Genomic DNA, 22,049 nt, shown 5'->3' with positions numbered 1-22,049 from the left:
GTTGAGGATTTTTGCATCTGAGTTTATACGGGATATTGACCTGTAATTTTCTTTTCTTGTGGTGCCTGTGCATCCATGCATGCTCAGTCGTGTCCAGCTCTTTGTGACCCCACGGATTTTTGTAGCCTACCAGGCTCTTCTGTCCATGGGATTTCCCAGGCAAGAATACTGGAGTAGCTTGCTATTTTCTTCTCCAGTGGTATCTTTGTCTATACTGGTAAATGATGAAACCAGGATTCACATTCAGGATGTTTAACTTCAAAATTCTGCCTTTTACCATAATTTATATGTGGCTTCTAATTAATTGAAAGATAGAAAATCATAATCTAGTAAATACATATATAGAGACAGAACAAAAAGTAGACAGAAAAAAGTAACAATTACAAGTCTTTCTTCCTTCAAGTTCTATACAACTGTGAGAGTTGTTGCTTTTTCTTCAGCTTTATTATATTAATAGTATAATTAACAAATAATCTTGGGAGTTTTTAAAACTGAATTTAAACTTGTAAAGATGCCATTGTCATTGTCATTTAAAAGGCAACCAACAACTGTCTGTTGGTAACTGGGCATCATTTCCGCCTTTCTATTGTAAGGCAGGGTCTAGAGGCCCAAGGCTGCATTTGTCTGGTCTGCAGATTAGATTCTACCATTGAGAGACATTTTCAGTGACATCCAGAAGCTCTGCTGCTTCCCTTCTGGCAGCTGTGGGCAGATGCATGGGTTTGGCCAGTGTGAAATTTCACAACAGCCTGTGGATGCTCCCCTATGAGTCACCTGCCTTAAAGAAGCAGAAACCCGGCCATCCCCCAGATTCCAGGGTCCCTGTGGTTCCCTGGAAGCTATGTGAAGCCCTGGGAGCCCCCAGCAGCTTCTCCTACCTGCCCCGCAGCTCCTTCACTCTTTCATAAGCACATAATAACCTGTATCAGGTGTGTTCCACTTGTAACTCATTATGCAATAGTATTAACAATTGGAACAAATTATATTTCTAAAGCTTCACAAGGGTGTCACATTATCTATGTGCATGCTCAGTCACTTCAGTCATGTCCAACTCTTTGTGACCCCATGGACTACAGCCTGCCAGGCTCCTCTACCCATGGGATTTCCCAGGCAAGAATACTGGAGTAGGTTGCCATGCCCTCCTGCAGGGGGTCTTCCCAACCCAGAAATAGAACCTGGGTCTCTTTCATTGCAGGCAGATTCTTTACCACTGAGCTACTGGGGATGCCCCATATTACCTCTAGCCCATGGCTAAATCTGGCCTTTCAGCTCTGCACACGCTCTCCCCTAGACCCACTCCTGTGGCGCTCCTGTCACACAGCCCAGCCCTGGAGGGGCCCTCACCTGCCCAAGCTCTTCATTAAGATTGGATGTTCTGGCCATGGCATAGACATTATTTCCCTTAAAATGCATATCTTCATCCTGAAAGAAACAAACAAAATAGCCAAGCCACACAGACAGAACTAAGCTTAAAACTTCTTCAGGAAGTCCATACTGCCACTGATCTTCTGATGTGCTTGACATTTATAAAGAATTCACAGTGGAGAGTCCAGAATACTTGGTTTGGGATACATATATGCTAGTTTTTCACATGGGTTGGCAGAGTCGATTCAGGAGAAGCAAAGCCATGTAGAAACAAAGGTCAAGGTGATTTGGAAGATGTGGCTTTCAATCCTGGCTGTGCCTCAGGCACGCTGTGTGGCCTTAAGTGTGTCTCAATTACTACGTCTATCAGATAGGGTAGTAACAGGGACCTCCCTCCTTGCACTACTCAGAGCTACTGCAAAGATCAGATGAGAACATATGTGAGGGCACTTTGTCTAATTTGTGGTTGCTAAAATAATACTCCCGTTCAAATGATGGTAGTTATCAACATATTGGAAGGATCCTGTTAAGGTGACATCCAAAAAGAATTTTATTTCAAAGAAGAAAGCAACACAACATTGTAAAGCAATTTTCCTCCAGTTAAAAAAAGAATAATAATACAGATCAGCAAATGCAAACTACTATGAATTACTGTGTGCCATATGCCTGAAACTAACACAATATTATAAATCAACTATACTTCAATAAAAAAAGAACAATATGAAGACAAAAAAAAAAAACTAAAAGTGACAACCCTACACACAGATTTGAAAATCTGTTCAGTCACAGCTGACAAAGTATTAACTTCAGTCAATACATGGTTGTCACCTAAGAAATATTTTTCTTAATTTGAAGGAATGCTGAAATGCCATTGTTTCTGTCATTCTTGCCAAGCTCTGTAAATCTATTGTAAGTCTATTGGACTCTCCTTTGTGAGTATCTTAAGTTTTAATGGTGGACTGTTTCTCTACACTTGCTACTAAGCCTCTATCTCTTAAATATTTCTGATTGTCTGGAAAATATATATATATAGGGAAAATGTTGTGTCCTCAAGAGTGAATCAAAGGCATCCAGGCACTCCTGAGTCAGCCTTGGCTCTTGGCCCGTTAGCTGCACTGGCCCCATCACAAGAACTCACTCACATTGATTTTCGAAACCAAAGCCATAACCCATGAGAGAACTGTCCTAATTTCCTGAATTTACTACTCACCCAGTTTATAAACAGAGCCTGAATGTATTTCACAATTTCCAGAGTGACCAGTAGACTAATGGGGATGAGATTGTGGTATAAGATGATGAATACCAAAAGGTCAAACCCAAAGCTGTGATAATCTGTGGAAGAAAAATCAGAGGAACCATGTTGCAGCTTCAGGCGATATCTTTATTCATCTGTGTTCTCATTATTACTTTTTAAAATTCTGGAATTTTTCTTCATGGAAATTATTATTAAGAGTATAATTAAGTGGACACAGATATAAAATAGTTTTTAAAATATTAGCTAAGTACCAATCAACCATGCAATAGAGTGCACAGAAGCATGGGGATACAAGTTCTAATAAGACTTAGATCCTGCCCTCAGAGAACTTCAGATATAGCTTGAGAAAGTGGGATGAATCAGAAACTACAGCAGGACGAGCTCTGTGAGGTGTGTAGAGGCAAAAACACAAAGTTGGAGGCAAAGAAATGGGTCTTGGAAAAGGTGGTGAGCAAAGCATTGAAGAGAGGAAGTTGCTAAACACAGGAGATGAGGAGGGGGTGATGAGAAGGACCTTTTAAACTGCCTGTAACAGTAGGTTTGAGGGCTTCCCTGGTGGCTCAGTGGTAAAGGACCTGCCTGCCAATACAAGAGACCCAGGCTTGATCCCTGGGGAAGAAAGATTCCCCTGGAGAAGTAAATGACAACCCTTTCCAGTATTCTTGCCTGGGAAATCCCATGAACAGAGCCTGGTGGGCTATAGTCCATGGAGTTGCAAAAGAGTCAGACATGACTTAGGGACTAAAGTAATAACAACAACCGTAGATATGAAGCTAAAGAGATAATTATTATAATGATTTTTTAAAACTCAGGAAAAGAAGTAAAAGATATTTTACTTGAAAATATCTAGAAATTGTTCAGAGGATCTATATGTACTGCCTTATATTTGTCCTCCTGACAACTTGCATCTCAGCTGCTGCTGCCAAGTCGCTTCAGTCGTGTCTGACTCTGTGTGACTCCATAGACGGCAGCTCACCAGGCTCCCTTGTCCCTGGGATTCTCCAGGCAAGAACACTGGAGTGGGTTGCCATTTCCTTCTCCAATGCATGAAAGTGAAAAGTGAAAGTGAAGTCGCTCAGCCGTGCCCGACTCTTAGCGACCCCATGGATTGCAGCCTACCAGGCTCCTCCATCCGTGGGATTTTCCAGGCAAGAGTACTGGAGTGAGGTGCCATTGCCTTCTCCGTTGCATCTCAGACTTACACATTAAATTTACATAGTTGAATTATGGGAGGAAGGAGTTCTAACTAAATACAAAGGAAGTTGTAAAATGCTCACAAACAGGTCCTCTCAGGGGAAGTTAGAGCAACACAGAATCCTCACGTGATAGATTAGAAAAGGTGGAAAGACGTAAGATGGTTTACTCTGAAAACACAGAAAGACAGAAACAAAACTGCTGAACTTTTCATGCCAAATCACTTTAAGTTCTCCTTTAAACCTCTTACTGACAGAAGGCCACTCTGGCCGCTGAGTCCCCTCGGAGCTCCTTGTCACCACTCACTGTACATGGAGCCCTGCAGTGACTGAAGGAGGCAGCTACTGTCCCGTTTCAAATGAAGAAAGCAATGCTCAGGGAAGTGAACACCTTTTCCAAGCCCTTCTGGTGACTACACGACAGGTGCAAAGGTGTGGGCCTCCTCCATCTGACTCAGTCTCATGCCTCTGCCTGCCCCCTCTCTCTGCTTCATTCCGGAACACTAGGATTACATGACACTGGCAGGACAATCCTTCCCAAAAAATCTTAGGAAGGAAATGTTCTATTTCTAAAACTCATTAACCTTCAGTGTCTGAAAACAAACAAATAAAGCAAAAGCACCAACCTCCAGTTAGAACGAGAGCCTTCCCTTTTAAATGAAACCATGGAAAGTAACTTACAAAAGTGGCGTTTTCCTCCCATTCTCTGACACTTACCTTTCTTCCCGAGGTACCAGGGCTCTGCTCTGTATCTGTCTTTCCAGTATATGGCTCCCACACAGCTCACCAAGGACATGACCAAGAGCAGCAGGAACAACACCAGGATCTGCATGTTGGTCACCTTCTCCACCTTGGATCTCTTGAGGGGTGACTTGACCGCATTCTGCATGATAGCAGGCAATCACACACCAAAAAGGACCAAAAACAAGCAAGACAGGTGAATTAGAGTTTGATGGTGAAGGAGGTCAAAAACTGCAATGGCTAAAAAGTACGACATCTTTTGCCAAATCACAGATGGACTGAAAGTGTGTGCATGGTTTTCCACCTCGCTTCTTGGAGCATCAATCTCTAGTTCACAGGAAACATATCCACATAGCAGATCTATCATCTCAAAGCCCAAAGTCCTAGGGTTCCTAAAAACACAAAATGTTGTGATTTGAGGCAATGCTATTTGTCACCATAGATTATTTACCTGCATGAATTTAGTTTCAAATCCAGTGTAAACGACTATGCCCAGGATCCACTCAGTATTTTTAAGCTGTGTGCCTCTCAGCAAGACCTGGTCAGGCCCAATTGAAATAGGGCTAAAAAAATTAAAAGAGTATTAGTAAATTACCACAGAACTTTTTCTTTTCACAAGGCAAAACAAACCTAGACTTTCACCATATATATATTTCCTTTGTCAAGTTCAAATTTCTGGACAAATAGCAATAAAAACAAATGTGTCTTCAAAGAAAGTATCTATTCCTAAAACAGCACAGGAAAAAATTGCTTTGTTATCCATTTCTTACCATTTCAAAGATATGTAGGTTCAAAATTTTAGAGAGTAAAACATTCTTTATACTTAGAGTGACTATAAAAGTAATTGTCAGGGAAGATTAAGTGGACAAAAAAATATTTGAGAAGGAAAAAAAATGATACCTTTTCTGTTTTAGGTACAAAGTTCCCATGAAACTGTTGAAATGAAAATTAGGCTCTTCACATTTTATTTTTCCAGATAGGCTTGACAATTGCTTTTCTGTTTTCATGGTAGCTGTTTCTGATAAAGCCTAAAAAATAAAATCAAAGGAAAAAATGAAAACAGAATTTTCACAGCAAAGTTCAGTGTCTCATTATTGTTGTTGTTCTGCCCGACTCTTTGTGATGCCATGGACTGTAGCCCACCAGGCTCCTCTGTCCATAGGATTTCCCAGGCAAGAATACTGGAGACGGTTGCCGTAATGGCTAATAAAAGAATATTATGAAAGTCAGTGTCTGAAAATGTATTGTACTTACCAAACAAAAAAAATTTATATCAAATGTTAACATAAACTTTGCTAGAAGGCTTTGCCATACCAACATTTTGCAAATAATTTTAATGAGGTCAAAAGAGGTAGGAAAGTTAAGTTTCTATCGCCTTGAAGTGAAATTATAATTATCACAATCAAACACCATATAGTATTTGATAGATTTATGCCTACAACTGATGATGCTCAACTGTGGATCACACTCTGACTAGCAAGGACCTAGAACAATGATTCCAAACTTCTCTGTGCATCAGACTCACCTGGAGTCATGTTAAAGTACAGATTGCAGGGCTGTGCCCCCAGAGTGTTTTTATTCAGTGGATCTGGGATAAGGCACCGAAACTTGCATTTCTAACAACTCTAACAGGATGGTGACGCTGCTGATCCAAGGATCACACTTTGAGAATCACTCACCGAGAAAATGTCTCATTTCAATGAGATGATCTCAGCCTTCCAGAGAGAAAAGGCAGATCACCTCCAAGAGAATTTGGAATCAAATTGTCATTAGTCTAACAATAGGAAATACTTAAAGACAGAGGATTTTATTTGTAAGTACTTAATTAAAAGAACTTTAAATCTAGAATGTTACAACTTTCTAATTTCAAATAAATGTGAAAGTTTAGTACAAATATTCTCAGGCATGCATACAAAGTCTTAAAAGTTTTGACACTCAGGGACCTACACTGAAACAGTTTGGGATGAACTTCTGTTAACAAAAGATACCTTAAATAAAGTCTGAAAGCAAGTTACCAACTTGAAGAAGACATTTGCAACACATATAACTGATATACCTATTCTTATGTACTGAAAGTGCATGAAAAAATTCTTTAAATCAGAAAGAGAATAGAATGAAAAGTGTAATGAAAGTGTTAGTCACTCAGTCTTGTTCAACTCTTTGTGACCCCATGGACTATAGCCCACCGGGTTCCTCTGTCTATGGAATTCTCCAGGCAAGAATACTGGAGTGGGTAGCCATCCCTTCTCCAGGGGATCTTTCCCAACCAGGGAAAGATCCTGCATTGCAGCAGATTCTTCACTGTATGAGCCACTAGGGAAGCCCCCAACAAGAACAAAGATGTCTCTGTTCTTTTTTTTTTTTTTGTCTACTTTTTTTGTTGTTTAAATTGGGTATTTTCTATTGTGCTATCTTTCAATTCACAGATTCTTTTCTCCAGCCCTTATATTCTGCTGTTGAGCCCAAGCCCTGAGCTTTTTTCATGTGGTTGGTGGGTTGCTTTGGGGGTTGCTTTGTGTGTGTCTGTGGGGGGAGGGGGGTTAGTTATTGTATTTTTCAGTTTTAAATTTTTCAAATTTCCTTGCTGAGACTGTTTCTTTGCTGAGACTTTTGTTTCAAGCATTTTTGTCATTGCTCATGAAAGCCTTTTTTTCTAATCTCCCCTGTAGTGTCTATGTCAGATAATGCTTACATTTTTTTGTTATTTTGGAGTTAGCATCATGGGTTGTCATTTTTCATTGAGTTTGAGATCCTTCTGGTTTGGGGTATGGTGAATAAATTTTGACTGAAACCGGACAGCTTGCCTGTTACATGTATTATGTTACATGATACTAGACATCATTTAAACCTTAGCTGGCTTCCTCTGGCACCTCTCTGACAGGGCATGAAAGTGCTATCTCATTACTGTATGATGGGGGATAAGCAAACACGTTGCAAACTTGACCTCTTTTGATGGCCAAGTTGAGGGGGTGGTCAGGTATAGCTGGGCAAGGGTGAGAGCCCTGATCACCATGTAGACCTTCAACAACAGCTCCCTGGCTTAAATGGGTTGCAATGCCTTGTTACTACTGTCCACATGGTCTCCTAATCCCAAAGGAAATGAACACTGAATAGTCATTGGAAGGAATATCTTTCCTATCTCCTGGAGTTTGCTCAAATTCATGTCTATTGAGTTGGTGGTGCTATCTAACCACCTCATCCTATGCCACCCCCTTCTCCTTTTGCCTTCAATCTTTCCCAGCATCAGGGTCTTTTCCAACCAATCGGCTCTTTGAATCAGGTGGCCAAAGTATTGAAGCTTCAGCATCAATCCTTCCAATGAATATTCAGGGTTCATTTCCTTTAGGATTGACTGGTTTGATCTCCTTGCTGTCCAAGGGACTCTCAACAGTCTTCTCTAACACCATAGTTCAAAAGCATCAATTCTTCAGTGCTCAACCTTCATTATTATCCAACTGTCACATCCACGTGTGACTACTGGGAAAATCACAGCTTTGACTATGTGGACCCTGAGATAAATGAGGCCAAAGAAAGAACAGGGAACTAGCCATCACATTGTTCCCAGGGTCCCAAGGTTCTGCTATCTGGCTTCTTCTTTCAGTTTTTCAGAGTCTTATGTTTGTTTTTTATATAAAAGCCAAAGTCTTTAGTTGTACTTTGCAGGAAAAAATAGGTAAAACAATGTCTACTCCATCTTTGCAGAAACAGAAGTCTGTAATCAAATTTTTAAAAAATCAGGTAGGTACCAAACTATTACCATGATTAGCACTGAGGACAAAGGTGGGATTTGGAAAGTGACAGAGGCAAAATAAACTCATTTTCTCAATTACTTTTACAAAGATGATATATTTAACAAATTCTAAACCCGTTTTCTATTTTCAAATCAAATTAAAGTTTGCAGTAAAGATAGCAACAGACATGCAAATAATCAAATATAAAACCAGGGACTTCCTTACTTAAGCAAACTAACAGAGCAAAGATCAATGCGCTTTTCTCCATTAATGAAAAGATAATTGAACACTGCCTCTCCCCACTCTTAATCACATGCTAATCTAAAGTTCAGATGGTAGTTTTAAAAGCAATGATATATAAGATCACCCAGTGTTCATTTATATTCTCCTTTAATCTGGTTATGGACAACTTCCCTGGTGGCTTAGCCAGTAAAGAATCTGGCTGCAATACAGGAGACCTGGGTTCAGTCCCTGGGTTGAGAAGATCCCCTGGAGAAGGGAATTGCTTACCCACTCCAATATTCTTGCCTGGAGAATCCCATGGACAGAGGACCCTGGTGGGCTACAGTCCACAGGGTGCCAAACAGTTGGACATGACTGAGCGAGTAACACACTTTGATCTAGTTATATTTATTCAGGACAGTTTTATCATCAAATCGCCAGCAGAAATATCAAACTCAAAACAAAATGCATAAAGGTGTGTCATCCTTTACGACCTGAATTTTACACAATATGATTTTTCTTGCAGTAGTGAGTGACACATTCATGTAGTTCTCACTTATTCTTTTGAAAGTACCTTCTAAATCTCATGAGAATAAATTACATCCATTTATTAGTGGTGAGACCATTTTCATCATGAAAAAAAAAGTAAATTTTCTACATGACAAAACTTGACACTGTGGACTCAAGTATAAGGTTAGGAATTAGAAAGACATCTCAGGACTTCCCTGGTGGGTCAGTGTCTGAGACTCTAGGCTCCCAATGCAGAGGGCACGGGTTCCATCCCTGGTCAGGGATCTAGATCCCATGTGTTGCAACTAAGAGTTCAGGTGCTGCAACCTGGACCAGGTGCAACCAAATAAGTAAATAAAGGTGCCTTTACCTGCCGTATTTTTAGATTCGTCTCTCCATCCAGATTAGATGTTGCAACAAAACATGTTGCCTGAGGTTCACTAAAGAAAATAAAATGAATAATACTGAATCAATATCTCTCCAACAAATTAATTTCCCAATAACTGTAACCATGAAATATGGTCTACATCAGTAAGGATTCTTCAGAACTGAAAGGACCACAACAACTACCTTGCCAGTGGATTTCAGCAGTCTAATCCTACAAGCCCAAGAGTCCTAATCACTGAGCTGTCAGGGAATTCCCTAAGGTTGGTTTCTGTATAGAAAGGAATTTCGCTTTTTGCTATGTGGGTAACCAGTTCCAAAACATTACTATTTAACAGCCCGTCCTGTTACCACTGGCTTCCCTGGTGGCTCAGATGGTAAATAATCTGCCTGCAATGCAGGAGACCTGGGTTCGATCCCTGAGTTGAGAAGATCCCCTGGAGAAGGGAATGACAACCCATTCCAGTACTACTGCCTGGAGAACTCCATGGACAGAGGAGCCTGGCAGGCTACAGTCCATGGCGTCATAAAAGAGTCAGACATGACTGAGCGACTAACTCTAACTCTGACTCCTGTTACCGCTGAAGCAGAGTGCCACCACTGTCATGCATCAAAGCTCCAACATGTACAGATGTGTTTCTGGATTCTCTATTACCTCCCATGATTCTAGTTTTTCTGTTCCTGTGCCAATATTAACCCGTCTAAACTGCTGCAAATTGAAAATCATCTCTTTAAATGAAGTCAGAAAACTGCCCTCAAATTATTCTTTTCTAAATTTATTTTTAATTGGAGGATAACTGCTTTACAATGTTGTATTGATTTCTGCCATACATCAACATACATCAGCCATAGGCATACACATGTCCCCTCCCTCTTGAACCTGCCTCCCACCAACCCATCTCACCCCCTTTAGGTTGTCACAGAGCACCAAGCTGAGCCCCCTGTGTTACAGAGCAACTTCCCATTACCTATCTATTTTACACATGCATGCTAAGTTGCTTCAGTCATGTCTGACTCTTTGCAACCCTATGGACTGTAGCCTGCCAGGTTCCTCTGTCTATGGCATTCTCCAGGCAAGAACACTGGAGTGGGTTGCCATTTCCTTCTCCAAAGGATCTTCCCAATGCAGGGAACAAACCCACATCTCTTATATCTCCTGCACTGGCAGGTGGGTTCTTTACTGCTAACGCCACCTGGGAAACCCCATGGTAAAGTATATATTTCAAGCTCCTCTCTCAATTCATCCTACCCTCTTCTTCCCCTGCTTTGAGTTTGCTCTCTATGTATGAGTCTTTATTCCTATTCATAAGTGCCTTGACTGTTCTCAGCCCTTTGCTCTTCCAAATACATTTATATTAACATTGTCTTTGACTTTCTGTATCTTATGATGTCTTGACATCTTACAAATCGTGTTGGCTGGAGAGAGACTGCAACTCTCAAAGGCAATCGATCCTTAGAGACAGAGAAGGGCTCTACCAGGAGTGTGCCTTCACGTGCAAACCAGCCAATCCTGAGTCTATGCTCCCTAAACACCTACTTTATCTAACTTTCACACACTTGTGCCCTAAATCATCCCAGGGCCTGGTACTCGGCAACAGGAGACCTATAGCCCAGAGCCCAGCAGAATAAGCCAAGACTGTTGTTGCTGTTCAGTCGCTAAGTCCAGTCCAACTTCTTGTGACTCCACGGACTGCAGCAGGCCATGCTTCCCCGTCCTTCACTATTTCCTGGAGTTTGCTCAAACTCATGTCCATTGAGTCAATGGTGCCATCCAACCAGCTCATCCTCTGTTGACCCCTTCTTATCCTGCCCTCAATCTTTCCCAGCATCAGGGTCTTTTCCAATGAGTTGGCTCTTAGCATCAGGTGGCCAAAGTATTAGAGCTTAAGCAATCCTAAATGGTTCACTCTGCCCTACCCTGAAATTCCTCCAGAAATCTCACTAAAGGCTCTGACCTCGGTTTCCTCTCTCTCTCATTTCTGCCTCCTGACCAAATTCAATGCTTCCCCTTTGACCCTGCACGGCAGGGCATCTTTCCCTCTCTTGGGAAGTATAATGACTCCTCTCAATGGCATTGAATGTCATCATTCAACACCGCCACAAGCTCAAATCCCACAGGTACAAATTGGATATTTATAATCAGCTCGTCGATTCCCATTAAAATATGTTTGAGATTTTGATTGGAATGGCAGTACGCTTTTAGATCAGTCTGGTGGGAACTGACATCTTTATAATATTGAATCTTCCTATCCAAGAACATGATATATTTCTCCATACATTTAAGTCTTCCATTAAGCACTTGCATATGTTTTGTCAGATCTGTTCTTAAGTACCCTATCATTTTTGTTTCTATTGTAAAATATATTCTTTTGTTACATGAGAATAAAACAAGATAATAAGTGTAAAATATTTTAGATTTGTTGAATGTCTATAGAAATTGTAGAAGATATAAAATTAACCTAAGAATCAGAATAGAAGAAAATATGTCCAGGGAAATTAAAGAAAAGATGATAAAAGTACAGAATAGTCATCATCAATCTATGACCCAAATGCCAAATCTAGCCCCTGCTTATTTTCATAAATAAAGTTTTCCTGGGACACAATCATTCTATTTGTTTACATTTTGCCTTTGGTTTTTCTGATAGTACAGAAAAAGAGCTGAGTAGCTACAACAGAGATTGCATGGCCCACAAAGCTGAAAATATTTGCTATGTGTCCTTTTACAGAAAATGTTTGCAATCACTGATCTCCAGTATAAAGGGATGGTGAAATGAGTGAAAGAAGAAAAGGCCTTTGGTTTTTTTGTTTAATTTCTATTTCATAACAAAAGTTCATTAAATGCCCACTAACATAACTAACCTGGAAGAAATCAGGACCATGTCTGCAGGAAGGAACTGCCCATTGGTGGCCTTCACAATGTCACCAACATTAACCTTTTAAACCAGGAGAGAAAACACAGAAGCATGAATTTTTAAAAGCACAATTAAAAGCAAACTCTGTCATATATTCTCAAGAAAAAGTATAAGATGAAAATTCTGGGGCCATCCTAATAAATTCAGCTACATTAGAACAATGCTTTCATTCCTCTGTGATATCCTCCATATAAATGCTGTCTTGTACCCATAACAACAGGTTGTGAACCGTTGACTTTAAGTCAACACCAAAGCCTTTGACTGTGTGGATCACAACAGACTGAAAAATTCTTAAAAAGATGGAAATACCAGACCACCTTACCTGCCTCCTGAGAAATCTGTATGCAGGTTAAGAAGCAACATTTAGAACTGGACATGGAACAATAGACTGGTTCCAAATCGGGAAAGGAGTACATCAAGGTTGTATATGGTTACCCTGCTTGTTTAACTTACAGGCAGAGTACATCATGCGAAATGCCAGGCTGGATGAAGCACAAGCTGGAATCAAGATTGCTGGAGAAATATCAATAACCTCAGATATGCAGATGACACCATCTTTATGGAAGTGAAGAGGACCTAAAGAGCCTCTTGATGAAAGTGAAAGAGGAGAGTGAAAAAGCTGGCTTAAAACTCAACATTCAAAAAACGAAGATCATGACATCCAGTCCCATCACTTCATGGCAAATAGATGGGGTAACAATGGAAACAGTGAAAGACTTTATTTTGGTGGTGGTGGTGGTGGGGTGCTCCAAAATCACTGCAGATGATAACTAGTCATGAAATTAAAAGATGCTTGTTCCTTGGAAGAAAAGCTATGACCAACCTAGACAGCATATTAAAAAGCAGAGATATTACTTTGCCAACAAAGGTCCATCTAGTCAAAGCTATGGTTTTTCCAGTAGTCATGTATGGATGTGAGAGTTGGACTATCAAGAAGGCTGAGCACCAAAGAATTGATGCTTTTGAACTGTGGTATTGGAGAAGACTCCTGACAGTCCCTTGGACAGCAAGGAGATCCAAGCAGTCCATCCTAAAGGAAATCAGTCCTGAATATTCATTGGAAGGACTGATGCTGAAGCTGAAACTCCAATACTTATGCCACCTGATGTGAAGAACTGACTCATTGGAAAAGACCCTGATGCTGGGAAAGATTGAAGACAGAAGGAGGTGACAACAGAGGATGAGATGGTTGGATGGCATCACTGACTCAATGGAATGAGTTTGAGCAAGCTCCAGGAGTTGGTGATGGACAGGAAGCCTAGTGTGCTTCAGTCAATGGGGTCGCAAAGAGTAGGACAAGACTGGGTGACTGAACTGAACTGAACTGACTTTAAATGTTCCATGCAGCAACATGGAGGTAACACCCAGGCACAGTGGAGGTGTGTAGACCTCTAGCTAGGCCAACTTAAGTTCAGATCCATTTCACTCCTTCCTGGCCACATAACTTTGAGCAAGAGGCTCATTCTCTTTGATTCTCTACGTCTTCATAAACAACAACAAGTGGACAATATGATGGTTTTGAAAGACACACTTCACAGATAAAAATCTGTTAGCTTTAAATATGGTAGATACTTATGACTAAGTTAAGCATTAAATACATTCTTACCTCTTTCCATGGAATCATTTGCCATGCATTCTGTCTTAACACTGAAAAAGAAACAGCTATGTATTCAGTGTAATAAAGATACCTTTTCCCAAAGACGACAGGCATTTCTTTATCTTATCTTTGTTAATTTAACTTTTATATAAACTGAAAGATTAATATGCACTTTACCAAACAGAGCATATACATAACATAACATGATAGGATAATCATATATTATAATATAAATAGACAGGCAGATAGAGGCTGTATTAAGTCACTTCCAATCCCAAGAGAAAACAGTTTGCTGTTATATGCTAAAATACTGGCTGTAGCCTGAAGAGCAACATTTTTCCAATCAAATACAGAGACAGCACATATCAAAACTAGGACTGAGAGAATATGTAACACCCAGATCTCTTTTACAGACATACAAATTGTTAAAAAACAAAAAAACATTGTTCATATCCTGAATACTCTACCCTTCCCCATCTTTTATCTTTCCTTTTATTCTAGTTGATGTATTTACATGATTCTAACATATGGAAATTGAGTTTCCTTCTGGATTTTGCTATTTATTTCTATATTTCTTTAAATACCAATATGTAATAAAACATATTACAAGTATCTACTTGATGAATTTGGATACTTTCTTAGAATGAAATAGGCTAAAAGCTAAATCTAATATCTTACCTATTGTGTTCTTTGAGTTAACTAATTTGTCTGCCATATGTCGTTTCTGTTACAGGAAAAAATAAAAACCATGATATCAAAAGTTTGAAATGAATCATTTAAATCACACAAGACACAGTGGGTTTAAAAAGAATAGAGGTAGTAAACCTAACTATAAAGCAGGTTTTTGGCTATAACTGATTTCACTTTCCTTTCTCCTTTACATGACTTCCTAAACTGAGGTGCGCCTTAAGGGAGGCTGACGACCAACGTGGTCAAGTGTGGGAGTTCTAGCTAGAACCAGCTTGCCCTGGCTGACATCCCAACTCTGCCCCTGACTGTGACAGCCTCATTAGACCACTGACTTGTCTGTGCCTCACTTTAAATGAATTCACACACACACACACACACATACAGATATACTGATACATAGCACAGTGCCTGCTGCCTAGTAAAGTGCTTACTTGAAATGTTAGCATTTCATGTGATGTTTGTAAATGACTATTTGGCAAAACACATAATTGGCTATGTTGAATATTGCCTCAATTTAACCAAAAGCTTTTAAGTTTGAACAATTCTTTCATACTATAAACCAATGGAAAGGCCTAACAGATTTAACTGATGACATAACAAGCTGGTAGGAGTGAGGCAGAAACGTACGAATGACCACCACTAGTTATTTTAGAAACGAGCATTAGGACTGCAGGTGAGGAGGAGGAGACAACTCTAGACAGACCCCAGCTGCAGCAAAAGAAAACACTGTTAGCTATCTGTCTTCTTTTATTTTCCTACTGAAATCTGCAGGCACCCGTAAAATCACTCCTCTGCCAAGGTTATAGGAGTAACGAAGTAAGAGCACAGTTTGTGTGCACATCCTTCTCTGCCATTTAGGATTCTCTCCTCTGGCTGGATTATGTCCCCACAGATACTATCACCGTTCTCAGAATAGATATGAAGTCCTGCTGGTCTCTCAAATACACACACAATTAAAAACGTGAAACCTCAAAACTTTAATTCACTCTTCATATCAACTATGGATTTAAAGAACCAAACAGTTCCAACCAGGAGCCTGAAATTTAAAAAAAAAGAGAGAGAGAGAGAGAGAGCAAGAAATACACCTCTTACATTCAGTGGTTTTGAGAGGATTTACTAACAGTAAACTTACATAATCTTCTACAATCTCTTTAACGCCTGAAATTACAAGAATAACTAGCAGAGGCACCAGAGTTGTGTATTTTCCCGTCGGAGATACCTCTGGAATTTGCTGCAAAATAGAGTTACACTATTAATTTCATAAGTCCTTATTATATTTTGCACATACTGAAAGTTACACTGCTAATAGCATGATCCAGGACGTGACAACAACAGATACATTAAATATAAAGGGAAAGGATTCAGGATACCAAAATCACCCCTGGAGTATGACACTAAATACTCAAAGTGAAAAAGTCAAAGTGTTAGTCGCTCAGTTGTGTCCAGCTCTGTGAGACCCCATAGACTATATAGCCTGCCAGGCTCCTCTGTCCATGGAATTCTCCAGGCAAGAATACTGGAGTGGGTTGCCATTCCCTTCTCCAGGGGATCTTCCTGACACAGGGATTGAACACTGGTCTCCCACGTTTTCGGGCAGATTCTTTACTACCTGAGCCATAAGGGAAGCCCAGACACTAAATGTTATACACTATGGAAAAGTCCCCAGAGCAATTGCTTAATAACATTTCAATCATTGTGTTACCTTTCTAATAGACACTTTATTATGCTTTGGTTGAAACAGCTCAAAACCTCAATGTTTAAAATAGCATCTTTGGAGGAAATTCCTTGGCAGTCCAGAGGTTAGGACTCCACACTTTCCTTGCCAAAGCCTTGGGTCAATCCCTGGTCAGGGAACTAAGATTCCACAAGCCCCACAGCCAAAAAAGTAAAGTAAATTTTAAAATAATAAATAAAACAGCATCTTTTTAAAATAGCTAAATCCAAATGGTCAGCTATATTAATCTTACTTCTTTTTGAGGAAGAGGAGAAATTTTTTGGAGGCCCAGAAGAATAATGTTTCCTGGGTACAAGTTACCTGTAGACAGTGCTCTTGGGTTACCCCCTACTGTCTAAATTGTGAAAAATAAAGTGATTGAAACAGGTTGTAGTTGCTTTCTGATGGATGCAAGGGTGGGTGAGGTCTGGGGTCAGACCCTTTAGTTTTCCAGATTTAGACAAATTCTTGTTCAGTCACTCAGTCAGGTCTGACTCTTTGCAACTCCATGGACTGCAGCACACTAGGCTCCACTATCCTCCACTATCTCTGGGCATTTGCTCAAATTCACGTCCATTGAGTCGGTGTTGCTATCCAACCATCTCATCCTCTGCCATCTACTTCTCCTTTTACCTTCGACCCTTCCCACCTTCACGGTCTTTTCCAGGGAGTCAACTCTTTGCATCAGGTGGCCAGAGTATTGGCATATCAGCTTCAGCATCAGTCCTCCCAGTGAACGCTCAGGGTTGATTTCCTTTAGGATTGACTGGTTTGATCTCCTTGCAGTCCAAGGGATTTTTAAGAGTCTTCTCTAGCACCACAATTTTAAAGCATCAGTTCTTCAGCACTGGGCCTTCTTTATGGTCCAATTCTCACATAATTACTGGAAATACCAAAGCTTTGAATATATGGACCTTTGTTGGCAAAGTGATGTCTCTGCTTTTTAATATGCTGTGTAGGTTTGTCACAGCCTTACTTCCAGGGAGCATGCATTTTTTAATCTCATGGCTGCAGTCACCATCTGCAGTGATTTTGGAGCCCAAGAAAATAAAATCTGCCACTGCTTCCATGTTTTCTTCTTCTGTTTTCCAGGAAGTGATGGGACTAGATGCCATGATCTTTGTTTTTTTAATGTTGAGTTTTAAGTCAGTATTTAGACTATATTTCCAGACGTGGGCCTAGGTACACTCTCTATGTTGCCTTAGTAGTTTTGCTTGCTTACTATCTCTTTGTATAATAGTACATACACCTAGTTCAGCCTTAAAAGAAGGAAATTCTGTCATATGTGACAACATGGATGGCCCTTGAGAAAATTATGGAAGTGAAAAAAGCCGGTCACAGAAGGACAAGACTATGACTCCGCTGATATGAGATATCTAAAATAGTCAAACTAACAGAATTATCAAGGAGAACAGTGGGCGCCAGAGGCTGGTGATGAGGGTGGGGGTGGGGTGGGTAGGGAAGCAGAAGCTGTTACTTAGTGAGTAGGAAGCTTCAGTTATGCAGGATGAAGACGTTCTAGAGATCTGCTGGGCAGCAAAGGTCCTACAGGTAATAGCACTTTATTGGAGATTGGAGAATTAAAAGTTTGTTAAGGTGCTAGACCTCATGTTAAGTGTTCTTATCATTATTGGGGGGGATGTTATTTTAAACTAACATGACAGGGTGAATTATATCTTTCAAAATACAGTAAAATTATATTATTATGGAGGTGGCACAAATGACAAAAGTCACTTCAAATATGTCTCATTAATTCATCTACTGTTCACCAACATGTCTTTCAGCCCAGAAACAGAGTTTAGTGTCTCACTGAGTAAGTTAAATATTTGAAGAGGAGAGTTCTCTCTTTACAGTGCTTAAACTTATTCTCTGTGTCACACTCATGAGATTGTTATACCTTTTTTACTTCTTAGAAATCTGAACCTAACAACATGTTCAAAATATCACCTGCAATATAGTGATGAACAGGAAGAAGGCGTTGGCAGTTTTGCTAAACTGCAGATACAAATATCGAGGGAGAAATGACCACATGCTGTACTTGGCTGTGCTGTGGGTAGAAAGGTAGAAAGTCAACCTTCTGAACTCAGGAAATACCCATGGAAAACACAAAATTTGGTTATAACTCAGAAGTGGATAAAACATTGTTTTAAAATGCTGAGCCTTTTCTAAAGATATTTTGTCTTTTTTCACAGCATTCATTGTTATCTTTTAAAAAAACCCAAGGTAAAAGAAGAGTTTCCCCATTTCATCAAGTACTGTGAATACATAGGCAGATGTGGAGAACCAAGGATCTGAAAGCAGAGAACAGCATGGATGAGTCCCTTTGCTGTTCAACTGAAACTATCACAAAATTGTTAATCAGCTATACTCCAATACATAGCAAAAAAATTCAAAAGAAAAAAAAATAAACACATGCAAAGGAGAAGGTAATAAGGAATACAACCTGGTAATGAGCAAAATTTTGATATATAAAAATATAAGTTCTGTTGAGAAAGAAAGCACTATAAGACTGAAAAATGATAACCAACTAGGAAAAATATATTCGTAGCACATAGGAAAAAGAGGCTAATATCTCTAGTATACAGTGAGTCTTTAAAAATCATTAAGCAAACAACATTCACCATAATATAAAAAAGGATCTAAAGCATAAACAAGTAATTATCAAAAGAATAAATACAAGTGGCCAGTAAACACAAAGAAAGCAAATAAACCTCTAATAATCAAAAGAATAAAAAGCAAGAGGCTTTCACTTCTCACACCGACGACTGAGTGACTGAGCAATCCCAGCATTATTAGCAAGGACACGAGGAAACATGAGCTCTCAAACTGATGATGCAGGTGTAAGCCGGCATCATCGCTGGTGAAGGTTGTTTAACATGTATAAAAGCATAGACAGTATGTCTTTTGGTCTAGAATAGTGTCTCAGTCAATTTGAGCTGCTGTAACAAACATACCATAAACTGGGTGCTTATAAACAACCGACATTTATTTCTCACAGTTCCAGAGGCTGGGGGTCTGAGATCATGGCACCAGCAAATTCAGTGTCTGGTGAGTGTCTACTTCCCCACTGACATTCTCAGTGTAACCTCACATTATGGAAGGGGCAAGGCAGCTCTCTGGGGCTCTTTATAAAGTCAGGTCAGTTCAGTTCAGTCACTCAGTCGTGTCCAACTCTTTGCGACCCCATGAATCGCAGCACTCCAGGCCTCCCTGTCCATCACCAGCTCCAAGGTCACAAGTCCACTAATGAGGACTCTGCCTGAATGACCCCAACACTTCCCAAGGGCTCCACCTCCTAAAACATCACATTGGAGGGCTAGGATTTCAACATATGAACTTTGGAGGAATTCAGACCATGACAGAGAGATGATAGGTAGATATGAATGGTTTAAAAATTGTAGTTCTATAAATCCAAAAATATAAAGAATAAAATTCTTCAAATATCTTTGTAAACTCTATTGAAGTATGGTTAATTTTTAAAAATGTGTTCTGGGTACCTCACTTATCTTTAATACTTTCCTCTTTTCATATACTCCTTATATTCTTTATTATGTTTGGATTTGCCAGATATTATGCATGTTATTTTACCAAAATTTTGGAGTTTTGAGATAGGAAATTTAATATTTCTTCTTTTAATTCATCCTCATCGAATTTGAAGAATTCCCTAGGGCAGGATATTTTTGAAAGACTCATGGACTAAGTAGAATTAATAATTAGCGATCCAAAACTGCTCTTCAAGTACACTACATTTAATAACTTTTAAGACTATTGATATATAAAATAATTTTATAAATATTAAAGCCAGAGCCAAATTTAAAAGAGGTTAAATTTCTTCATCATGTGCCTTTTAAAAAGCAGATGTTTTATTCTCCCTTCATTTAGGAGGTAGTCCTCCAAAGACACAGTATTACAGTGGTGGGTTTCCAATTCTGTTTTCCACCAGGTGTGGCCTCAGGTTTGAGTTCCCTCCTCCCACTGAGCACGAAATCTGAAGCCCTAAGTCACCAGAACTGGGCAGGTGTCCTCAGAAACCAGCCACATCAGCATCCTTGACCTCTTTGGGTTCCTGCTTTGCCCTCATTTTTGGCTTCAGAGATATCCTGTTTCTCTTGCCAAGTCAGTGATGCACATTTTTAAGCTCTTTGATTAGTTAGTTAATAGTGAAAAAGCTTACTGACTACTGAGCTCATGTATCCAACCTCTGGCCTTAGAGCCTGGTTTTAAAAAAATAAAAAATATATGTATATGTGTGTGTGTGTGTATACATATATACACATATATATGTGTGTGTGCTTATGTGTGTTAGTTGCTCAGTCATGTCCAACTCTTTGCGACCCCATGGACTATAGACCACCAGGTTCCTCTGCCCATGGAAGTCTCCAGAATACTGGAGTGGGTAGCCATTTCCTTCTCCAGGGGATCTTCCTGACCCAGGGATCGAACCCAGGTCTCCTGCAATGCAGGTGGATTCTTTACCATCTGAACCACCAGGGAAGTTATAAACATATATATGAAAAAAAGTCCCTTTTAGGCTTTTATCTAAACTGCCTCTGCAGAGTTTCAGTACTCAGCTCAGTGAATTCCTCAGGAAGCAGAACTCTTCCTAGCTAATGCTCATTCCCCAGTGGGTGATGTTGGTGGGTGGCTCCCCTGGCGAGGGCTTTCCCCCGCTCCCTAGCAAGTGATTTTGCTAGAGCACTCAGCTGGTGGGTGGGTGCCTGCAAATGAGGACAAGTCAGAGCAGAGAGCAACTTCAAGAAGCCTCTGCAGTGAGTTCCTGCAGGTTCAAGAACACTGTTCTAGCCTCAAGCATCCACACAAAGTGTTGTTTATTGCGGGGAAGACCACAGCTGCCTCCTTCCTCCTTCCTCTCCTCCTACCTCCACAGTCTTCTCACCTGATGGAGTTTTTGCAGAAAGTATTCCTAAGGGGTTCGTTGAGGTAAATGGTGCGGGCCATTGGCACGTCTGCTCCTTGCAGAGACTGCCTCCAGCCCATCTTTTCCTCCACCTCCGACAGCCCCCAGAGAAGCAAACAGGTCCTGTGGCAAGAAAGCACCAAGACATTACATGGAAACTCAGGTGAAGGCAGGCTCCAGGAAGGGCAGCGGGTACTCTGTGTGTGTGTGGAGGGGTCACACACAGCCTCTCTTGAGTCCCCTAGGGAGGACAGCGTTCTTTGCCCCCAGGGATAATGACCTGGGCCAAGAGAGATAGGGCAGCCTTCCCCTGCTGCCCTGCAATGGAGGGGACAGCCAGACTCCTCCACAGCTCACATACCCCTCCCCTCCCCTGCCCTAGAGGCTCTGGGTGGGCACAGAGCCCAAGAAAGGGGTGAGGGACCATGAATTAGGACCCAGCGGCTGGACCCAGAAAGAGGAGAAGGAGAGACAGAAGAAAGGGAAGCAGAGGAGGAGATGGGATGGGGGCCCCCTGAAGAGTGTCCTGGCTAAGGAGCAATGGCTCCCAGATCAGAAACCTGAACCCTGACCAAGATGACCATCATCTAGACTAAAGTCCAAACAGGTGTCTTTCTTCAAGGGCCCTTGAAGTCACTTTTCTTTTTTCTAAAGTATTCTCTTTAGATGACCTGTAATTGTAATTAAACTTACTCTATGCCCTTTGAAATGTATGTAAATCTCAAAAGCCCTTTACCAACTCTAAGATTCAGGGAATCTTTCTCAAGGACCTGGGATATCTCTGAAGTGCAATCATCCAGGACCATAGCAAAGGAGA

General features: G+C 40.5%; 1 protein-coding gene across 1 annotated transcript in view; it reads right to left on the bottom strand.

Moving 5' to 3' along the window:
- Positions 1-21,273, bottom strand: part of LOC138089024 (phospholipid-transporting ATPase IB-like) — a 112,381-nt gene extending 91,108 nt beyond the window's left edge. The window contains exons 1-12 of the mRNA XM_068984359.1: positions 21,212-21,273; positions 18,262-18,361; positions 15,733-15,831; positions 14,589-14,634; positions 13,920-13,960; positions 12,261-12,334; positions 9,388-9,457; positions 5,455-5,582; positions 5,006-5,117; positions 4,531-4,696; positions 2,576-2,697; positions 1,345-1,422 (exon numbers count right to left, since the gene is read on the bottom strand). Of these exons, the coding sequence (XP_068840460.1) occupies positions 1,345-1,422; positions 2,576-2,697; positions 4,531-4,696; positions 5,006-5,117; positions 5,455-5,582; positions 9,388-9,457; positions 12,261-12,334; positions 13,920-13,960; positions 14,589-14,634; positions 15,733-15,831; positions 18,262-18,361; positions 21,212-21,273 (1,098 nt within the window). The remainder of the gene's footprint in view (positions 1-1,344; positions 1,423-2,575; positions 2,698-4,530; positions 4,697-5,005; positions 5,118-5,454; positions 5,583-9,387; positions 9,458-12,260; positions 12,335-13,919; positions 13,961-14,588; positions 14,635-15,732; positions 15,832-18,261; positions 18,362-21,211) is intronic.
- Between the last annotated feature and the right edge of the window lie 776 nt (positions 21,274-22,049).

Source organism: Capricornis sumatraensis, chromosome 12 (assembly GCF_032405125.1).
Source record: "Capricornis sumatraensis isolate serow.1 chromosome 12, serow.2, whole genome shotgun sequence".
Lineage (NCBI taxonomy): Eukaryota > Metazoa > Chordata > Mammalia > Artiodactyla > Bovidae > Capricornis > Capricornis sumatraensis.
Note: the sequence above shows the minus strand (reverse complement) of the source record. Positions and strands in the feature narration are given on the sequence as shown.